Raw genomic sequence first — 19,682 nt, 5'->3', positions numbered from 1 at the left:
TTTGATTTTTATACTTATACAATTTTTCGAAATCTTGACGAGTATTTTTTTTATTTTTCCGCTTACCGCTACTGTTAACCGTTACCGGCTATATTTAAATAAAATATCTTGTAATTTAAAAAAAAAAAAAAAATTTTTGAATTTTAAAAAAATACTCGTGTGGATTTTTTAATTTTCTAAACGTGTATTTTTTTTGAAAAATCAAAAATACTCGAATTATTATTTAATAAAAAAAATCATACATTTATAAGTAATTAAAAGCTAATTCGTTTTTTTAAATTTTTTGGAGCTTGAACTCAAATTTATAATAAATTTCGCGATCTTTTTACTTTTTCAGCGAAACTATCAGACTTTTCACAAAATGGGCTCTGGCCCCCACTCATCGTCAAAAATACAGGAGCCTCCGACTATAAATTTTAAAAAAGAATTAGCTTTATTTAATTGTAAATTTATGAATTCTTATTTAAAATAAGAATTCTGGTAGTTTTGATCTTTCACAAAAAATACACGTTTAGAAAATTAAAAAATCAACACGAGTATTTTTTCAAAATTTAAAAATTTTTGTTTTTTTTTTAAATTACAAGACATTTTGTTCAAAAATAGCCGGTACTGGTTAAAAATAGCAGTGAACGGAAAAATAAAAAAAATACTCGTTAAGATTTCGAAAAATTGTATATAAAAATCAAAAAGTAATGAGGTTTGTAAAAATTTTTAAACAAAAAATTAAGTAATCTTAAAATTTAATTTCAATTAGTACCTCGAGTTTTTATTTTTTAATCTTTTTAAAAAAATACTCGTCCAGAAAATTGAAAAATCTACACGAGCATTTTTTTAAATTTGAAAATTTTTTTTTTTTCTAAAGTAATAAGAATTTTTATTTTTAAAATGGCGGGTGTCGGCTAACTTCAGGGTCATAATTGCAGAGGGACTCATGTCGGAATTTTCAGAAAATGTTGTTATTATATTTTTTATTTTGTCGAGAAATGCCGAAAAATACCTTTGGTTCAGATTTATGCATCGCGTCCCTAGTACCAAAAAGGCATGTAATTTTTTTTTAATTCACCTATCGCTTCAGAGTGACGAAATTGATCAAAAAACAAAAATTAAAATATTAATGCCAAAATGGCCTATAACAGCAAGCATATGCCTTTGTGGCATTAATTTTATTTTCAATTTTTTAGCTAATTCCAAAAAGGCGAATAAATAAAAAATCAATAAAATCAATGAATTGGTTCAATCAAATGTTTATTAACAAAAAATGAATGAATTTAATATTTTAATGATTTTTTATTTATGCGCCTTTTTAGCATTAACTAAAAGACGAAAAATAAAATAAATGCCAAAACAACGTGAGCAAGATCACGTCAAGTGGACCCCCCATCTCTAACTCAAAAACGGATTATCAGAAACAAAAAAACCAAACGGCGTTGTAATCTGTATGCATGTGATTATCGTTGCACATAGGGGATTTTGAAAATTTGGATTTGAGAAAAAATGGCGACATATTAAAAATTTTTTCGTTATTTTTTCTCATTTTTTTGGATTCAAACAGCCCTAAAAAATCTTAAAAATCAAAATTTTTAAAATCCCCTACGTGCAACTTTAGCTATTGAATAGACGAAGACAAAAAAAAAAGTTGCGAATCGGTTCATATTTATGAAAATTACAGATAACAACAGTTCAAAAAAAATAGTTTCGAGAAAAATGCGTTTAAAGTTTTTAGTCGATGCAACGGTCAGTTGACGCGCTGTCACAAAAATGACTATAACTTGAAAAATATTCGGAATTTTTATATAAAACTTTAGATACATATTTTTGAACATATACACTTTGATTTAATAGAAAAAAAAAATTTTTTTTTTTTTAAATTTCACAGTGGCTATCCCTTTAATAATTTGAAATTTGTCTGACGTCTGCTACATTCACACTCATAAACATAAAATTTATATACATGTAGTTATAAATACACACACATATCTATTAGGGTGGGCCGAAAATCCGCGTTTTTTGAATTTTCATTATTAATACCAAAATTATTTTTCTTTGTACAAAAAAAAAATTTTTCGGAAAACAAAAAAAATTTTAGGTCGATATCTTGGGCTCGCCAAATCCCGCTAAAGTTACAAGTTGTTTAAAATTTTTTTTCCAACTTATTTTGATCGGAAATTTAATTCTCTACAAAAAAGGTCCTATAATAAAATTACGTAAAGTTGATAGTTACTGAGATAATTGCAATTTTGTTCTAAAAAATATAATTTTTCAAGATATTATCACTTCTTTAGGGTAAAATATGAATTTTATCATATAAATTTCATGGAAAATCAAATTTCTTACAAAATTTGCCTTTTGGTAAAAACTTGAAATTAATAGTTAATCAGAAACTGGCAGTTTTATGTTTAGATAGTCACATTTCTCGTTATTTGGTGGTTTTCACCAAAAATTGCTATTATCTTTGTAACTATCAACTTTGAATGGATTTTTATTAATTCTGTTTTGTAGAAAATTGAATTCCCTTTGAAATTTTTATGATAAAATTTATTTTTTACCTTGAAAAAGTAATAATATCTTGAAAAATTTCATTTTTTAGAGCAAAATTGCAATTATCTCAGTAACTATTAACTTCACGTAATTTTATTATAGGACCTTTTTTGTAGGGAATTAAATTTCCGATCAAAATAAGTTGGAAAAAAATTTTTAAACAACTTCTAACTTTAGCGGGATTTGGCGAGCCTAAGATATCGACCTAAAATTTTTTTTGTTTTCCAAAAAATTTTTTTTTTGTACAATGAAAAATATTTTTGGTATTAAAAAAGACAATTCAAAAAAAGCGGATTTTCGGCCCACCCTAATGTCTATATACTATACTTCGATCATATGTCTAGTGTCGGTGGCAGTTGGTGGTATAGTTTGTTACTTTGTGTACATCGTACCGGCTTTGAATATTTTTTTTCAAAATAATTACACACAATCACAATATTTAGTATAATAAAACTGTTCAATAAGTGAAATATTAACACAAGGACATTGTTGAATTTTGCGATTAAGTAAACCTCGAAACATTCCGTTTTTCAAACACTAGGATGTTTTTTGTTGACACGTAACCTTAAAATCTGGATTGTTATTCTTTTCAACACGTGTATTTGTGGTTTTTAACTTTAAACAGGAGTTTGAAGATTTAACATCAAAGTTGAAGGTAATAAATATTTATTAATCAATAAAGTATAATGTAGAAAATCGATATTTTTTAATTATTAAATTTTATAAGTTACTTTTTTATTCCATAAAAATATTTATCTATTGCATTGAAATAAACAATAAAAAATCAATTCCAATTTCATGATCCTGAAGTTAGCAGACAATTGTTAATTTTCGTATTTTTTTTTTCAAAAACCCAACTACAAAAAAAAATAATAAAAATATCCACATATAGAAAATTTAAAAACTACAGGTGCAATTTTTTCAAATATTTTTTTTTTTTTAGTTTATCGTCGAAAAAAAATCAAAAAAATTTTAGACGTCTGCTAACTTCAGTATCGTTAAATTTCGTTTCTTATCCACATGAAAAAAATTTAAAAAAAAAATATATGTTAAATATAAAAAAAATATATTTTTCATATAAAAGAAATATATTAAAAATGCATGAAAAATAAATATAATATGTATAAAAAATATATTTTAAATAGCTAACTTTTGGTCGATTTTCGTATATATTTTATATATTTTAAATATATCTTAGAATATATAAAAAATACATGTATAAAAATATAAAAAAAAATATTTTTTTTATATTTAAAAATGTACAAAAATTTTATAAAAAATATATTTTTTATATAAACTTTTTATATGCTGTTAATTAACTTAATAATATATTTTTTATATAATTTTTTTATATTTTTTTTACTTAGGTTGTTGGTTGAATTAAAAATATATTTTTTATATAATTTTTTTCATATTTTTTATAGATTTAAAATATATTACTAATATATTTTTTTTATATTTTTAAATACAAGAAAAATATATTTTTCGTATGTTTTTATACATGTATTTTTAATATATTTAAAATATATAAAATATATACAAAAATCGGCCAAAAGTTAGCTATTTAAAATATATTTTTTATACGTATTTTATATATATTTATATATTTTTTATGTATTTTTAATATATTGTTTTTATTTTTTAACATATATTTTTTATGTAAATTTTTTTCATGGGGGATAGTTTTGTTGCAATTTTGAAGTTTATAATTATGATTAGTACTGTCATATAGTCAATGGACAATAATATTTTGAGGCTTGGATGATTTGTTTCATGATATGACAAGAAAATTCATGATCCTGAAACTGAAATTAGAGCAGACATTACAAATATTTCTTTCTTTTAAATGAACATAAAATACTTAGAGAAAAAACTTTTAAAAATTGCACAACAAAAAATTTGAAAAATCTTCTTGTGCATGTGCTAAAAATTGTATTTTATTTAAAAGTATGTTTATCCATACGCGCAACCTGCAGTCACTACGTGCCTGCCCAAATATCACTACTAAATTTATAAAATACGCAGAAAAAAATGATTTCTTGCCGCAAAAAATTTTATGCATTATCAATTGAATACAAAAATTTCTTGGGGCGAGAAAAAATTTTTTCGGTCAAGAAATCATTCCTTGCACCGAGTAATTTTTTCTAGTTCAAATAAATTTTTGTTTTCAATTCACAATGCAAAAAATTTATTGGGGTAAGTAAAAATTTTCTTTAGGCGAGTAAAAATTTTTTGTGTCAATAAATCCTTTTTTTTCTATGCACACTTTTTTGGCAATGAGAAGCTTCCTAAAACCAAAAGGGAGTATAAAAATCTGTCATTTTGGAATAAGTAACGCGATATCAATAATATAGCTATAAATTCAGTGACATTCAGTCATATTTAGTGACAAAATCATTAAAGTATTAATTTATTTAAAGAAAATAAATACGATCGTCATTTTTCTCGCATAATTTAGATGTAATTCAAATAATATAGATAAATCTATTTATGTCAATAAGGTAAATGACCCAATACCGGAACGACGAAGGGTATGCGACTGATTTTTATCGTTTTAAAAATATTCGAATAGATTATAAACCAAAATAATTTATTACATCATATAGAATAGACATTTACCTATTCGAAAATAATCAAATTAGTTCATTTTTCTTAATTTTAATATAAAAAAAAATTTTTTTTTTTATGACACCCGAAAGACCCAATTCCGGAACGCTGAAATAGCCTTGTCCCAATACAGGAATTCGGTTGTCCTAATACCGGAACAGTAAATAAAATGAGTTATTTTTTGTATTTATTCATAGTGAAAATATTAACAATTATTAAATAATATTAATGTAAAACGAGTGTGAATGTAGCAGACAACTTTAAAATTATAAATAAATAAGATAAATAATTAAAAAAATATTTATAAGAAAAGGACTGATAATTTCAAAATTTTTTGAATGCGCATTTTTTGAAATTTTGTTCCATTAATTATTTACTCGATTTATTAATAGTTTTAAATTTGTCTGATGTCTGCTATATCACACTCATAATGTAAAATGTATTTTAAATTTTTAAACGATTAAATATTCAATGAAAATAAATATTTTGAACTGAAGAATAGAAACAAAATAAATGTTTTCTTGAATTTTATGTCATTCAAGATGCATATACAAAAAAAAAATGATCGAAAAGTAATTCTATACATTTTCTATAAGCTTAAGACCATTGACTGATTTCTTAGCAAAACCATTAAGAGACATGAAAAAGTCATGAATCCGAGACTATTGCTATAATTGACATTTTTTTTTTCATATTTCGGATATATTTTAAAATCTATTTTATATCTTATTTTGTAACTAAAAGATCAAGGTTTTAAATGAAGAAAGTTTTATTTAATTTCATCGCGTACGAGTTAGAATATAATATAATGATTATCAAATCGTTCCGGTATTGGGTCTTGTTCCAGTATTGGGACATTTACCTTAGATAAATCTATTTATGTCAATACTTGGCAATTAAAAAGAGTTTAAGCTATGAAAATGCACAAATTCAAGTCAAGACCTATCTAATGATACCAATTTCAATAGCATTAACTAATTCTATCATATAGATATGTCGGGAACAAAATGTTCCTTATTCTTTTAATAGTAACCCTGAAGTTAGCTCTCAGTCCTTAAAAAAAAAGATTAGTTAAAGATATCTCCAAATTGAAGCACTTTTCAGAAATTCGCTTAGTGGGGATTAATTTTTCGGGAAATTATCTACAAATAGTAATGATGAAAATATTTTTTTCACGCAACAAAAAATTTTAAATTTAAAAACAAAATATTAGGAAGCTCTCACAAATCAAACCATTATCAGATATTTATCAAATTTGATAATTGAACCTATTTTTTTATTAAAAAATGATGGTTTCAGTCATTTTTTAAATTATTATATTAGTTTTTTCTGGAGCTCATAACTTCGCAAAAATTCATTACACAAAAAAAAAAAAATCATCATTTCTTCATTTTTGATAAATCTGACGATGGTGTTTTTTCAATTTTCATTAATTCTTTTAATATCTTCAACTTTTAATTTTTTAAAAAATTTTGATATCAGATATAAAATCAAAAATCGGTCTGTCAGTTGACCCTGCGGGCCAGCCCCAAAACTTCCCGCTGTTTTCGAGCTCGCTGAGCTCGAAAACATTATTGTGAATATATTTTCGAGCTCTTCGAGCTCGCAAATACTTTTGTATGCCATTGTTTTGTAAAAAACCATTTTTTAGCATTTCTTTCTTCCACGATATCTCGCGAACGAATTAACCGATTTTGATGGTTGAGGTGGCAATCGACGCGTTTTATCAAGTTCTAAAGCTGGTCGAATTTTGAAATTGATTTATTCAGCCGTTTTTGAGAAATTTCAAAAAAACCAAGGAAAAAATTTTTTTTGAATTCTTTCGTCAACGGTTTCTCTTGAACGAATAAACCGATTTTGATGGTTGAGGTGGCATTCGACGCGGCTTATAGAGTTTTAGAGCTGATTAGATTTTGGAATCAATCCATCGAGCAAATTGGAAGTTATCCAAATAAAACATTTTTAAAAAAATTTTATTTTTGAAATATCTCTGAACGCACCCTACCGATTAAGTTCAAATTTCTACGGCCTCAAGACATTAACAAGCCGCGTCGAATGACACCTCAACGATCAAAATCGGTTCATCCGTTCAAGAGTTATGAATATTTACATACATACATACGTACGTACGTACGTACGTACACACATACATACACTCGGACATCATCGTGAAATTAGTCAGGATAGCTTCCTAGGACCTCGAAACGTCGACATCTGATGGAAATTCGATTTTCGTAAATCGGACCGAAACCAATAACTTCCCGAATTTTTGAAAATTTACAATTTTCTTAGCGGGAAGTTAAAAAGTGATAATAAATTAAAAAAAAAAATTAATGCCTTTATTTTCGAAAAATCTGACGATGGTATTTTTTTTTTCTTTTTTAATTTTGATTAATTCATTCAATATTTTCACTTTTTGATTCTTAAAAAAATTTTGATATTGGATAACAAATCAAAAAATCGGTCTGTCAGTTGACCCTGCGGGCCAGCCCCAAAACTTCCCGCTGTTTTCGAGCTCGCTGAGCTCGAAAACATTATTGTGAATATATTTTCGAGCTCTTCGAGCTCGCAAATACTTTTGTATGCCATTGTTTTGTAAAAAACCATTTTTTAGCATTTCTTTCTTCCACGATATCTCGCGAACGAATTAACCGATTTTGATGGTTGAGGTGGCAATCGACGCGTTTTATCAAGTTCTAAAGCTGGTCGAATTTTGAAATTGATTTATTCAGCCGTTTTTGAGAAATTTCAAAAAAACCAAGGAAAAAATTTTTTTTGAATTCTTTCGTTAACGGTTTCTCTTGAACGAATAAACCGATTTTGATGGTTGAGGTGGCATTCGACGCGGCTTATAGAGTTTTAGAGCTGATTAGATTTTGGAATCAATCCATCGAGCAAATTGGAAGTTATCCAAATAAAAAATTTTTAAAAAAATTTTATTTTTGAAATATCTCTGAACGCACCCTACCGATTAAGTTCAAATTTCTACGGCCTCAAGACATTAACAAGCCGCGTCGAATGACACCTCAACGATCAAAATCGGTTCATCCGTTCAAGAGTTATGAATATTTACATACATACATACGTACGTACGTACGTACGTACACACATACATACACTCGGACATCATCGTGAAATTAGTCAGGATAGCTTCCTAGGACCTCGAAACGTCGACATCTGATGGAAATTCGATTTTCGTAAATCGGACCGAAACCAATAACTTCCCGAATTTTTGAAAATTTACAATTTTCTTAGCGGGAAGTTAAAAATGACACTAATTAAAAAAGAAAAAATTCATGCTTTTATTTTTTTTAAATCTAACGATGGTTTTTTTTTAATTTTCAAAATTTCTATTGATTCGTTAAATATTTTGATTTTTTTTTAAATTTTGATTGAAAAATTGAAGTAAGTCTAAAATCAATTTAAATTCCGCGCGCAAAAATTCTTACATTCGAAAGATAGCGCTCTGTTTTTTAAGCGCCTGACTTCAGAAGCTTGCTCATATTTTTCAAAATGTTAATCACTCACGTTAGAGTTTTACAATTAAAATACTTAGTATAAATAATTATTTAGTGTTTGCCAGTGCGTTAGTCAATAATTGAAACTTGTGATCAGTGTATTAAGTTAATATTTAACTTTGGTGTCCTAAGTAATAAAGTAATTACTTAAATTGATAATTAAAAATATTAAAAAAAGAACTATAAAATTTACTAATAAACGCTTATTGTGTGTGCTATTGAAATTGGTGAAAAATATTGACGATATGAATGAAGAGATGCCCAAAAATAAAATTATTTTATCTGACTTATGTAAATATTTCAAACTCACAAAAAAACAAGAGATTCGAAAATTTAAGACCAATTTTTTTTTATGGGCCAATAATATTAATTTCGTCAATGACTTCAAAAAAAAAAAAATTAAAAGAAAAACTAACTAGTGAATCAGATCTATCTAATGGTATTAAAGAAAGTTGTGAATTGAATGAACTGACGCGGACACTGAGTTCAACATCGATTTCAAGTACTGATTCATTGAAAGATGAAGAAGACATAAATCTTGATGATAAACTATTTAGAAAACACTACAAATACATATTTTTAAAAACAATTAAAGTTAGCACATTGAATTTGATAAAAAAAACAAGTTTTTCAAAAAATTTATTTCATGTTTTCTTACGAAAAAACTCTCCAAAATTGTATGGAGTCAACTGTCTTCTGATATTTCATGGTTTGGAATTTGATAATAACGAAAAATTTAGAGATTATGCGCGCTGTCAACAGCCTCTTTGTCAAATCAGATTGACATGGATATATCGATGATTTGAATACAATTATCAAAATTTCGAAAACAGAAGACAAACCTCAGCACACTGAACCTTTAGTGTACCAATTAAGAGGCTCTCAGCGCTAAGAATTAAAGGACAAACTGAAACATGCCAAACCGAGTACAATTCATACATCCATCGTGAACGAAATGGATGCTTCTCTTGTTCGGAGTGATAATAATTTTCAGTTTGCCTACTCATTGCCTACTTTACAAAAAGCTCGCTCGGAAGCTGTGTGTGCGAATGATCAGCATCCTGATGAGTGTAGACATTGTCAGTCGCATTAATGCCTACAACTATCAACTTCCGTACATTAAAAAATACAGCTCGCCATTCACCATCTACTTAACAATACCAGACTAAATCGAACTGTTGAAAAATTTCTCCAATATCGCACTACATTTCGATGCTACGGGATCGGTAGTTCGACCGCCTTATTCGGGTTCAAAAAAAAATGTATTACTACGCAGAGATTACTTCTATTGAATACAAAATCTATCCGATTTTTGAAATAATTATAAATAATCACTCAGCTAGTTCAATTGCTGACGGTTTATTATTTTTGAAAGATTTGTGGGATTCCAGTGGGGTTAAATAGCCACCATTTAATGACGTTACAACTGATTGGTCTTGGGCAAGCATCAATGCGATCGTGATGGCGTAGAATGAATCAACTGTTATTGATTATTTGATAAAATTTCATCAAGCGATCCTCACTAAGCAGTTGCCAGACGTTCTGGCTCTTTATACCTGTCACCCAAATTTTATGAAAATGACATCTAGACTATTGCACCGAAGACAAGTGAAGAAGAGCCTGAGAGGTTTTATCTTGGAGATCGTTGCAAAACTTGTGCATTTAGAAGAATATGAATCTCTGAAAAAATCACTGCAATGTGTATTGATAATTTTGTTATTTCCAAAACAAAATCAAGAGCTTAAGAATTCTTTAAATTACATACTTAATGCGTCTGCTGGGCCCGAATATTTTATTATTGAGGAAGACGAATCTGAAGATGAGTCGTATGATGAATCTGAACAGAGATCTGAAGAGGCGACCCAAGATGAACCAAAAAAAAAAAAAATTAACAAGGAAAAGACAATAGTTTACAAATCAAGCCCTTTTTATAACGATATGTTACCGGAAATAATTAGAATTCGTAAGAAGGGCAATCGTTTGAAAAATAATAAAAATTTGCCAGATGATGACTAAAATTGCTCCAGTGTTGCCGATTATTAAATAAAGAGAATAATCCCTTTTATACCTTTTTGGTCTTAAGTTACCCGGGAAAAAAACAGCGCTCAAGCAATGCACCCGTGGAAATTTTTTTTAAAAGTGTTAAAATTGAAGAAGAGTGCCAAATGAAAGTTGGAAATTTCATCGATAAACGGTGGGAAGAAGTTTCGGCTTCATTAAAAAAAATTAATCTGCCACAACCTCGTGCTCAATTGAGAAAACGACGCTCTCCTGTTAATGAAGCTGATAATTTGTCTTCAGAAGAAGGATGGAATCGTAAAAAACAAATGACAAAAAAGGTCCCTTATTAGGAAGGAAAGAGACTGAAGACAGCCGTTGATAAACTAAACATACCCCCGTTAATCTATAATAACAACCATACTGTAAAAAATGAAGATTATTATTATTTCGAAAACTGTCTAAATAATTACTTATATTAACTGACTAAATAATTATTTATATTAAGTATTTTAATTGTAAAACTCCAACGTGAGGGATTAACAATTTGAAAAATGTGTAAGCTTTTGAATTCAGGCGCTTAAAAAAAAAAGCGCCATCTTTCGAATGTAGGAATTCTTGCGCGCGAAATTTAAATTGATTTTATACTTACCTCAATTTTTTCAATCAAAATTAAAAAAAAAATCAAAAAATCAGAATATTTAATGAATTAATAGAAATTTTGAAAATTAAAAAAAAAACCATCGTTAGATTTTTCACAAATAAAAGCATGAGTTTTTTCTTTTTTAATTATTATCATTTTTTGATTTGTTATCCAATATCTTCATTTTTTTAAAAATCAAAAAATGAAGATATTATATGAATTAATGAAAATTTAAAAAATTAAAAAAATACCATCATCAGATTTTTACTGGCAACACCCGCAGTCGGAAATCGTGTTTCATCCTGTGTCACACACTATATTTTTCATAATTACCTGCATTAGAACTTCAAATTCTGATAAATTTTTTTTTTGCTGAAAAAATGAAATTCTCGCCAGTTCTAATTACCAAATTTTTTTTAATCTCATTATTTCAGATCCCGAGAGTAGTTTGCAGCGTGATACTATAATAAGAAATAAAATCAAGTTCCAACTTTGGCAAAAATAGCAGACTTGAAAAAAAAAAAAAAACGAGTGAAAACAATATTCAACTTCTATCTTATTCAGTTTCTAACAAAACAATAAATAACTATAGAGACTAGTGTCAACAGATAAAAATTTTTTAATATGATAGAGACGACTGCTTCTCCCCTGTCTGATCAGCTAATTGATCGACAGACTCAATTTGGCAACAATAGGGTTTTAGAACCATCCAACTGCCTTTTTGTCTTCAAAAGTACAGAGTCGGATCATGAAGAGCCGCCTTCCGATGAAGAGGTAAGTTATACTTAATTTGTTTTATGTATAATGAGAAAAAAGTGCATGATAGTGGTAACTATGAAGGATATTACAGTATTGTAATCTCAATTAATTTTTTATGGTTACTTGAACTATATCTGTTCTAGAAACTAATTGAAAGTAACAGTATCAATTATACACTACTAACAGTTTTTGGTTTATTATGTTAACGATTGAACATTAGTTATTTATTTATTTATTTACGCCATTCGGCAATTATACATTATTGAAACAATAGGTGAAAAATAAATGATAAACTAAAATTGCATATTGAAGAAACAGATAACATCACATGGATGATAAAAAAAAGTTATAAGAGAAAAATATAAAATAAAAATAACAGCAAAAAAAAGTTTGGAAAATCCAAAAGTGCACGCCTCATAACGCTTATTCAAAAATACAAAATAATTTATTATTTAAGTATCCTACCGAAGGAAGTAGAATTAAATAAATAAATAAAAAAATAAATGATATTAGTTTTATTATTATTATTATTATTATTATTTTTTTAATATCACTTTTAGTTACTTGAATTCTAGGGTTCATTCTTTCGCGGTTTTGGCGTCCGATGAGAAACGTACAGCGCATGCGTGTACATATTTATCAGCCCGGCTAACAGCGCCCGAAGGTGGCCAAAGGCTGAAGTCGTACAATCATAGAAATACACCTATATATATAGATATATAAAAGACCAGTGTTTTCAATATTTTTTATTAATTATTATTAAACGACAGCGAATTAAAAAGTCATTGTAAATAGCAAAAAATCCGGTGTCGTTCTGAAGCTAATAAAACAAAAATGGTCCCGATACGTTAAGTTTGACGGCCGTGATTGTGGCACATCCACACGTACAGACATCCGGACAAGCACGACAAAGTTTTTAAATCATATTTTTATTAATGTTAAACAAAATATGTGTGTTTTAAACACATCGAGTGTGATAATTAGAGCATTTATCTTGATAATGGTGCATTTGTATTACCTTACAAATACAAAATGAATGAAATACACGCAATTTAAGTCCGGCAAATTGCTTGACTGGGACATGTTGAGAGTAATGCACAACCTCAAACGCTTCGCGTTATGAGGCGTGCAATAACAAATATCACTTATATAATTTTTTTTTTTTTATTGGTTTCAAAATTTTCCCTTTCGGGTTACAACCAGACTTTCCGTCCACAAATACATAAAAAAACAAAAATTAACAAAAATTAACAGTATGTAAACCTCCAGATTACATAAAGACAATTCCTTAAACCTATATCACACTCTTTTACAATTTCCATCCTTCCATCCTTTACAATTTCCATCCTTCGTCCTTCACACTCAGGGCAACAAGAGAAAAAGAAATTTCAAAGAAAAAACTCTTTTGCCTTTCCTCATTCCTCCATTCCCTCACACGCATCCCGTGACCTCCGTTTCCGTTGCTCTTTTTCTAACTATGCTCCCACTTATATAAGGTAAAAGCACCAATTATTGACACTATAAGAGACAAGATTGTAATTACATTTTTTTAAACATATTAAAAATTAATATTATTGAATTTTAATTTTAACACTGTCTTATTTAGTCTTTTAACTCAACAAATTCATATTTTTTTATAATAATAAATTACATTTACTAATTAATTTAAAGCGATAAAATAAGTTACTCGGGTAAACCAATTATTGACAGGTTAAGAACCCGACTGATCTAACTATTGACATGCTGTTGCTCCAATTATTGACACCCTTAATGCACATGCGTCACTGATCTGTTGAACTTTATATTTACTTTTTGGAAATGAGGTTAATTTTTAATTTAATTAAATAAATACTTACTTTATAATGTTTTTCACTCACCTTTATTTTAAACACGAAACTAATAAAAATGTTTTTTAATTAAATAAAAATCAATTAATCATTTTTTTATGATTAATATTTTATATACACTGATAGAAAAACTATCTTGATTCAAGAAAAATCTTTTCTTCAAAATGTGGTTCTTGTTTCAAAATTTTCAATTGTTTTAATTCAAGAAATAAGTCCTTGAACCAAAAAATTGAAATTCTCGGATAGAGAAAAAAAATTCTTTGTTTGAGAATTTGATTTTTCGATGAAGCCTTTTTTGTTTTGAAACAAAATTCTGACATATTTCGCTCAAGAATTTCTTGCTCTTGGATTGAGATAGGCAAAATATAGGTTTAAGACATTACCGACTCGTTTCGAGAATGGCGCGATTTTTAAATCAAGATATCAATTTACTCAGCTTGAAAAAAAACTTTTTTTTTTATTTGAAAAATAAAAAGTTTTAAAGTGATTTTTTAGGACTACATTCATTTACTTTAGATATGTTAAAGTAGAAATTTATTTAAAAAAAAAATTTTTTTTTCATTACTTTAAAAACATCTTCCATCAAGGAATTATTACTTAAACCAAAAATTTAAAGTTCTTAAAATAATAATACGACATTTTTAGTTGAAGACAAGTGGTCTTGCTTGAAGAATTCGATAGTATCGATTGAAGATAATATAATTTCGGGTCAAGACACGAGAGTTATCCATCGAAGATACAAAATCTATAGAGCCAAGAAAATCTAAATCAAGACAAGAATTTCTTGAAGCAAGACAACTGGTTTTCTTCAGAAATAAATTCTTGGCTCAAGAAAATATTTCTTGAGTCAATAGAAATTTTCTATCAGTGTACATATGACAGCGTGGGTTCTCGAATATTATGGTTTAAGTTTTTAATGGATTTATGTTTGAAAAAAAAGACGTTATGGCGCTGTCTACTGACCTGTCAATATGAAATACAACGTCAATATTATGTACTAATTATTGACATCCACTATTTTAAAACTAAAAAGCATACAATTTATTGTAAATATATGATATTGTTAATTTTTTATATTTTATTTATTTATAAATAAAAGTTGATGTGATTAGATGGAAAAAGTAATTAAAAATCATCGTTTCAAAAGACTGCTTTTCTAACCGCAATAGTTAAGAAAATTGACGCTCACAAGCTGTTTCGATAGACTCGAATGAATTTTATTTTTTTTATTAATGAATATTGAATATTTTTCACTAACAATAATTTTTTTTCGATTTCTTAAATTATATAGATTGATTAAAAATGTATACGATTATTATTAATATAGTAAGTAATTAAATCTGTTCTAAAATAGGATAGGGCGTCAATAATTGGACCCCCGTCAATAATTGGTGCTTTTACCTCAGCTCTACGAGCTCGAAAAAACTTTAGTATGTCGTTCTTTTCGAAAAAAACGTTTTTTACCATTTTTTCTCCGACGATATCTCTCACACGAATTGACCTATTGAGTCGGTTAAGATGGCAATCGACGTATTTTAGTGAGTGCTAAAGCTGATCATATTTTGAAATTTATTTATGTAGTCGTTTGTAAGATATTTCAAAAGAACTAAAAAAAAATTTTTTTCAATTCTTAAGACAACGGTTTCTCTTGAATGAATGATCCGATTTTGATGGTTGAGGTGGCATTCGACGCGACTTACAAAGATTCAGAGCTAAGTAGATTTTTGGAATAAATCCATCGAGCGAATTACAAGTTATCCAAAAAAAAAACGTTTTTAAAAAAATTTTATTATTGGAATATCTCTGAACGAGCCCTACCGATTAAGCTTTATTTTCAACAGCTTTTAAATATTAACATGCCGCGTCGAATGACACCTTGACGATCAAAATCGGTTCGTCCGTTCAAAAGTTACAGATATTTACACACACACATACACACAGTCGGACATCATCTTGAAATTAGTCTGAATAACATCCTAGAACCTTGAAACGTAAAAATCTCTTAGAAATTTTTTAAAATTGAACGGAACCCAATAACTTTCCGAATTTTTAAAAATTTCCAATTTTTTTAGCGGGAAGTTAGAAATTTCCCGTCTTATCTAAATAGGGAATCGAATTTTTTGATTTGCAAAGCCCTGAATTGACTGAAAATTTTTTTTTGAACGGGAATTTTTTTCATTTAATAAATTATCAGTTTTTTAAGTAGGACTAAAAAATGTTTTTTTATTCGAAAACAATTGCATACAAAAGTAAATCGAGCTCGAAAATGTATTCATGACAATGTTTTCTAGCTTCTTGAGCTCAAAGAGCTCTCAAAAGGCGGGAAGTTTTGTGGCTGGCCTACAAGGTCAACCGATAGACAGATTTTTTTTTTATGCTTTTGTATTTATACGATTTAATTATAAACAAAAATGTATTGATGTAATAATATTTCGTATAAAATTTTTTATAAGTTAAATATTGAACCTAGTTTTGTCTGCCCGTAACGCACACTGTTAAAAAAACTATCTTGATTCAACAAAAATTTTTTCTTCAAAATGCAATTCTTGTTTCAAAATTTTTAATCGTTTCGATTCGAAAAATAAGTTTTTGAACTAATCAATCAAAATCTTGGATCTTGGAAAAAAATTAGTCGCTTAAGAATTTTATTCTTTAATGAAGCACTTTTGAATTTTTTTAAACAAAATACTATTATAATTCGCTTCAGCATTTCTTGCTCTTGAATTAAGATAGACAAAAATGTAGGTTGAAGACATTACCATAATACGACATTTTAAGTCCAAGACAAGTGGCCTTGCTTGAAGAATGTAATAGTATCGATTAAAAATAATATAGTTTCGGGTCAAGAAACAAAAGTCATTCATCTAAGGTATGAAATCTATAGAGCCAAGAAAATCTGAAAGAGCCAAGACCCGGAGGTCTTGTTGACTAGCCCTGAAAAGAGCTAGTTCAACGTTAGTTCTGCGAAAAACTAGTTGTTGGTATGAGAAGTAGCTGGAGAATATTCAAGCCTCGCTCGCTTGAATATTAATTAGTTGATTAGCGCTAATAGCCATGCTCGCTATCTGTAGGGTATTATTTTCCGTTTGACTGATCGAATATGAATGCGCTGCAGCTTCCAGATTCCCTTCATACCCGAGAGCCAGGTTCTAGAATTTCGGCGTGGAGGGGAAATTTCGGTAACTGCGCTCCAATGAGATGGCTGGATTGAGAGTAGAGGGGGTTAAGACTTGACCAATGAGAATTCAAGATTAAGGCTGAAGGGATAGATTTCGAAACTGAAATGCTTTTGAGTCCAGGCTCGGTGAAACTGTGAGTAGTTGCGGTCTCTCTCCATGGTCCGCGCGAAGTTAATGAATAACTTTTGAACACGATCAAAATTTTTGCACATAAAATTTTTATTGGAGTTGACTCCTTAAGAATCGCTTTTTGTATAAGGCCCGGGGTACGAAAAAAATATGAGGAATAAAATCTACTGAACGAGTGACCTCGTTACGTTTTTGTGCGCAACCTATCTTGCGCACCGTTCACTTTTTAGGCGTGAGTATGGGGAGACGTACATAGGGTATGCGAGTCTAGTCAAGATGTTAATTTCCTGCGAAAAATAGTTACAGGTCTCCTGGAAATATAGTTGATGGCTTAAATGTCTCGGAATGACACCTAGAAAAAGACCTTTTTTGGATTTTTTCTGGGAAACAAAATTACAATTGTTATTAACAAAAAGCCGTTAAGAAAATTAGCCGTCCAGCTTTTTTGACGAAATCTCAAAAAGTATAAGTGAGAGCTTAAATATTAAAAAAATTTCTGAAAGAGCAGAAAAATTTATAGTAAAAAAGTTCTCAACTTTCCGAATTGTAGCTCCAATATCTATAATTTTAATTTAACGTTAAAAATCGGCTTTTGCCCGGCAGTTTCGGCATGTGCACGTCGTCACTCCAGTGAGCGTAATTTTTAAATAGTTTTTTATACGATTAAATATTAATTAAAATATTTGAAAACATTCTGGTGTCATCTAGACACTTCAAAGAATATGAATTCGCAATAAATATTGGAGCTACGATTCGGAAAGTAAAGAACTTTTTTACTATAAAATTTTCTGCTCTTTCAGAAATTTTTTTAATATTTGAGCTCTCACTTATACTTTTTGGGATTTTGTCAAAAAAGCTGGACGGCTAATTTTCTTAACGGTTTTTTGTTAATAACAATTGTAATTTTCTTTCCCAGAAAGAATCCAAAAAAGGTCTTTTTCTAGGTGTCATTCCGGGACATTTAAGCCATCAACTATATTTTCAGGAGACCTGTAACTATTTTTCGCAGGAAATTAACATCTTGACTAGACTCGCATACCCTATGTACGTCGCCTCATACTCACACCTAAAAAGTGAACGGTGCGCAAGATAGGTTGCGCACAAAAACGTAACGAGGTCACTCGTTCAGTAGATATTACTCCTCATATTTTTTTCGTACCCCGGGCCTTATACAAAAAGCGATTCTTAAGGTGTCAACTCTAATAAAAATTTTATGTATAAAAATTATATGTAATTTAAGCTGCTAATTCCAAAATACAGTTTTGAAATTATAAACAACAATAATGCCTTGAGCGTTGTATACGTTTTGAGATAATTGGTGGCCCGGAAAAGGGCCGTTGTATTTGATAGCGAGTTGGGAAGAGTTTCTTCCAAATCACGAGGTAGCTAGGCTGCACCTGGAGTTGTTTTTCTGAAAGAGCAGATAATTTTATAGTAAAAAAGTTCTCAACTTTCCGAATTGTAGCTACAATATTTATAATTTTAATTTAACGTTAAAAATCAGCTTTTGCCCGGCAGTTTCGGCATGCGCACGTCGTCACTCCAGTGAGCGTAATTTTTGAATAGTTTTTTATACGATTAAATATTGATTAAAATATTTGAAAACATTCTGGTGTCATCTAGACACTTCAAAGAATATGATTCCGCGTTAATAAAAGTTATATCACCATTTTTCAAAAGTTATTCAATTGTTAATTGCGGTATAAAAGTTTAAATAATTAATCTATAAATTTTTTGTTTCTGGGAGCCCTTTTCATAAACATACTCAACAAGATGACAGTATAAAAGTTCATAAATTATTTTTGTTTTATCAATTATTCGTTGTTGAACTAACAGAAAAATATCAAATTTGGATAATGTATGATAAACAATTTTAGTTTTTTTAATTTTAAGCTGTTACTGATTTCATATTCTTGTTAGGCATTATATGATTACTTTTGAAATTTTTTCATACCATTTGTTTAAAAATTTATTATAAACAAATGGATTAATTAAATAGTTTAGAAAAATTTTTTTTCACCATATTGTTAGCGTAAGGAAATGATGATTTAAAAAAAAAGGTGCCTTAATTATTTATTTGAATAATTAATATACGAAAAAAACGATTATGCCTTGAGCGTTGTATACGTTTTGAGATATTTGGTGGCCCTGAAAAGGGCCGTTGTATTTGATAGCGAGTTGGGAAGAGTTTCTTCCAAATCACGAGGTAGCTAGGCTGCACCTGGAGTTGTAGGTACGTTGGGACCATTACGCTGGGAACTTTCTTTTCGTTCCGCGATGTGTTGGTCCAAACTCTCCACAATACTATTGAACTGTTGTTCAATATGCTCGTGCAGCAACATGACTGCCTGTTCCAAAGTAGGCATCGTAGGGCTTGTAAAGTTGATATAAGGGCGAAGAGTCTGAATGTGATCTCTTGCCCATTCTATCACGTCAGTATAACCGTTCTCCATGATAAACTTGT

General features: G+C 28.8%; 1 protein-coding gene across 1 annotated transcript in view; it reads left to right on the top strand.

The window, feature by feature from the left end:
• The first annotated feature begins 2,893 nt into the window (after positions 1-2,893).
• Positions 2,894-19,682, top strand: part of LOC130670361 (pseudouridylate synthase RPUSD2-like) — a 174,538-nt gene continuing 157,749 nt past the window's right edge. The window contains exons 1-2 of the mRNA XM_057473742.1: positions 2,894-3,193; positions 11,739-12,078. Of these exons, the coding sequence (XP_057329725.1) occupies positions 11,929-12,078 (150 nt within the window). The 5' untranslated portion in view covers positions 2,894-3,193; positions 11,739-11,928. The remainder of the gene's footprint in view (positions 3,194-11,738; positions 12,079-19,682) is intronic.

The sequence above is a fragment of the Microplitis mediator genome, chromosome 6 (assembly GCF_029852145.1).
Source record: "Microplitis mediator isolate UGA2020A chromosome 6, iyMicMedi2.1, whole genome shotgun sequence".
Taxonomy (NCBI): Eukaryota; Metazoa; Arthropoda; class Insecta; order Hymenoptera; family Braconidae; genus Microplitis; species Microplitis mediator.
The sequence above is the reverse complement of the archived record's forward strand: the minus strand, read 5'-3'. Positions and strand labels throughout refer to the sequence as shown.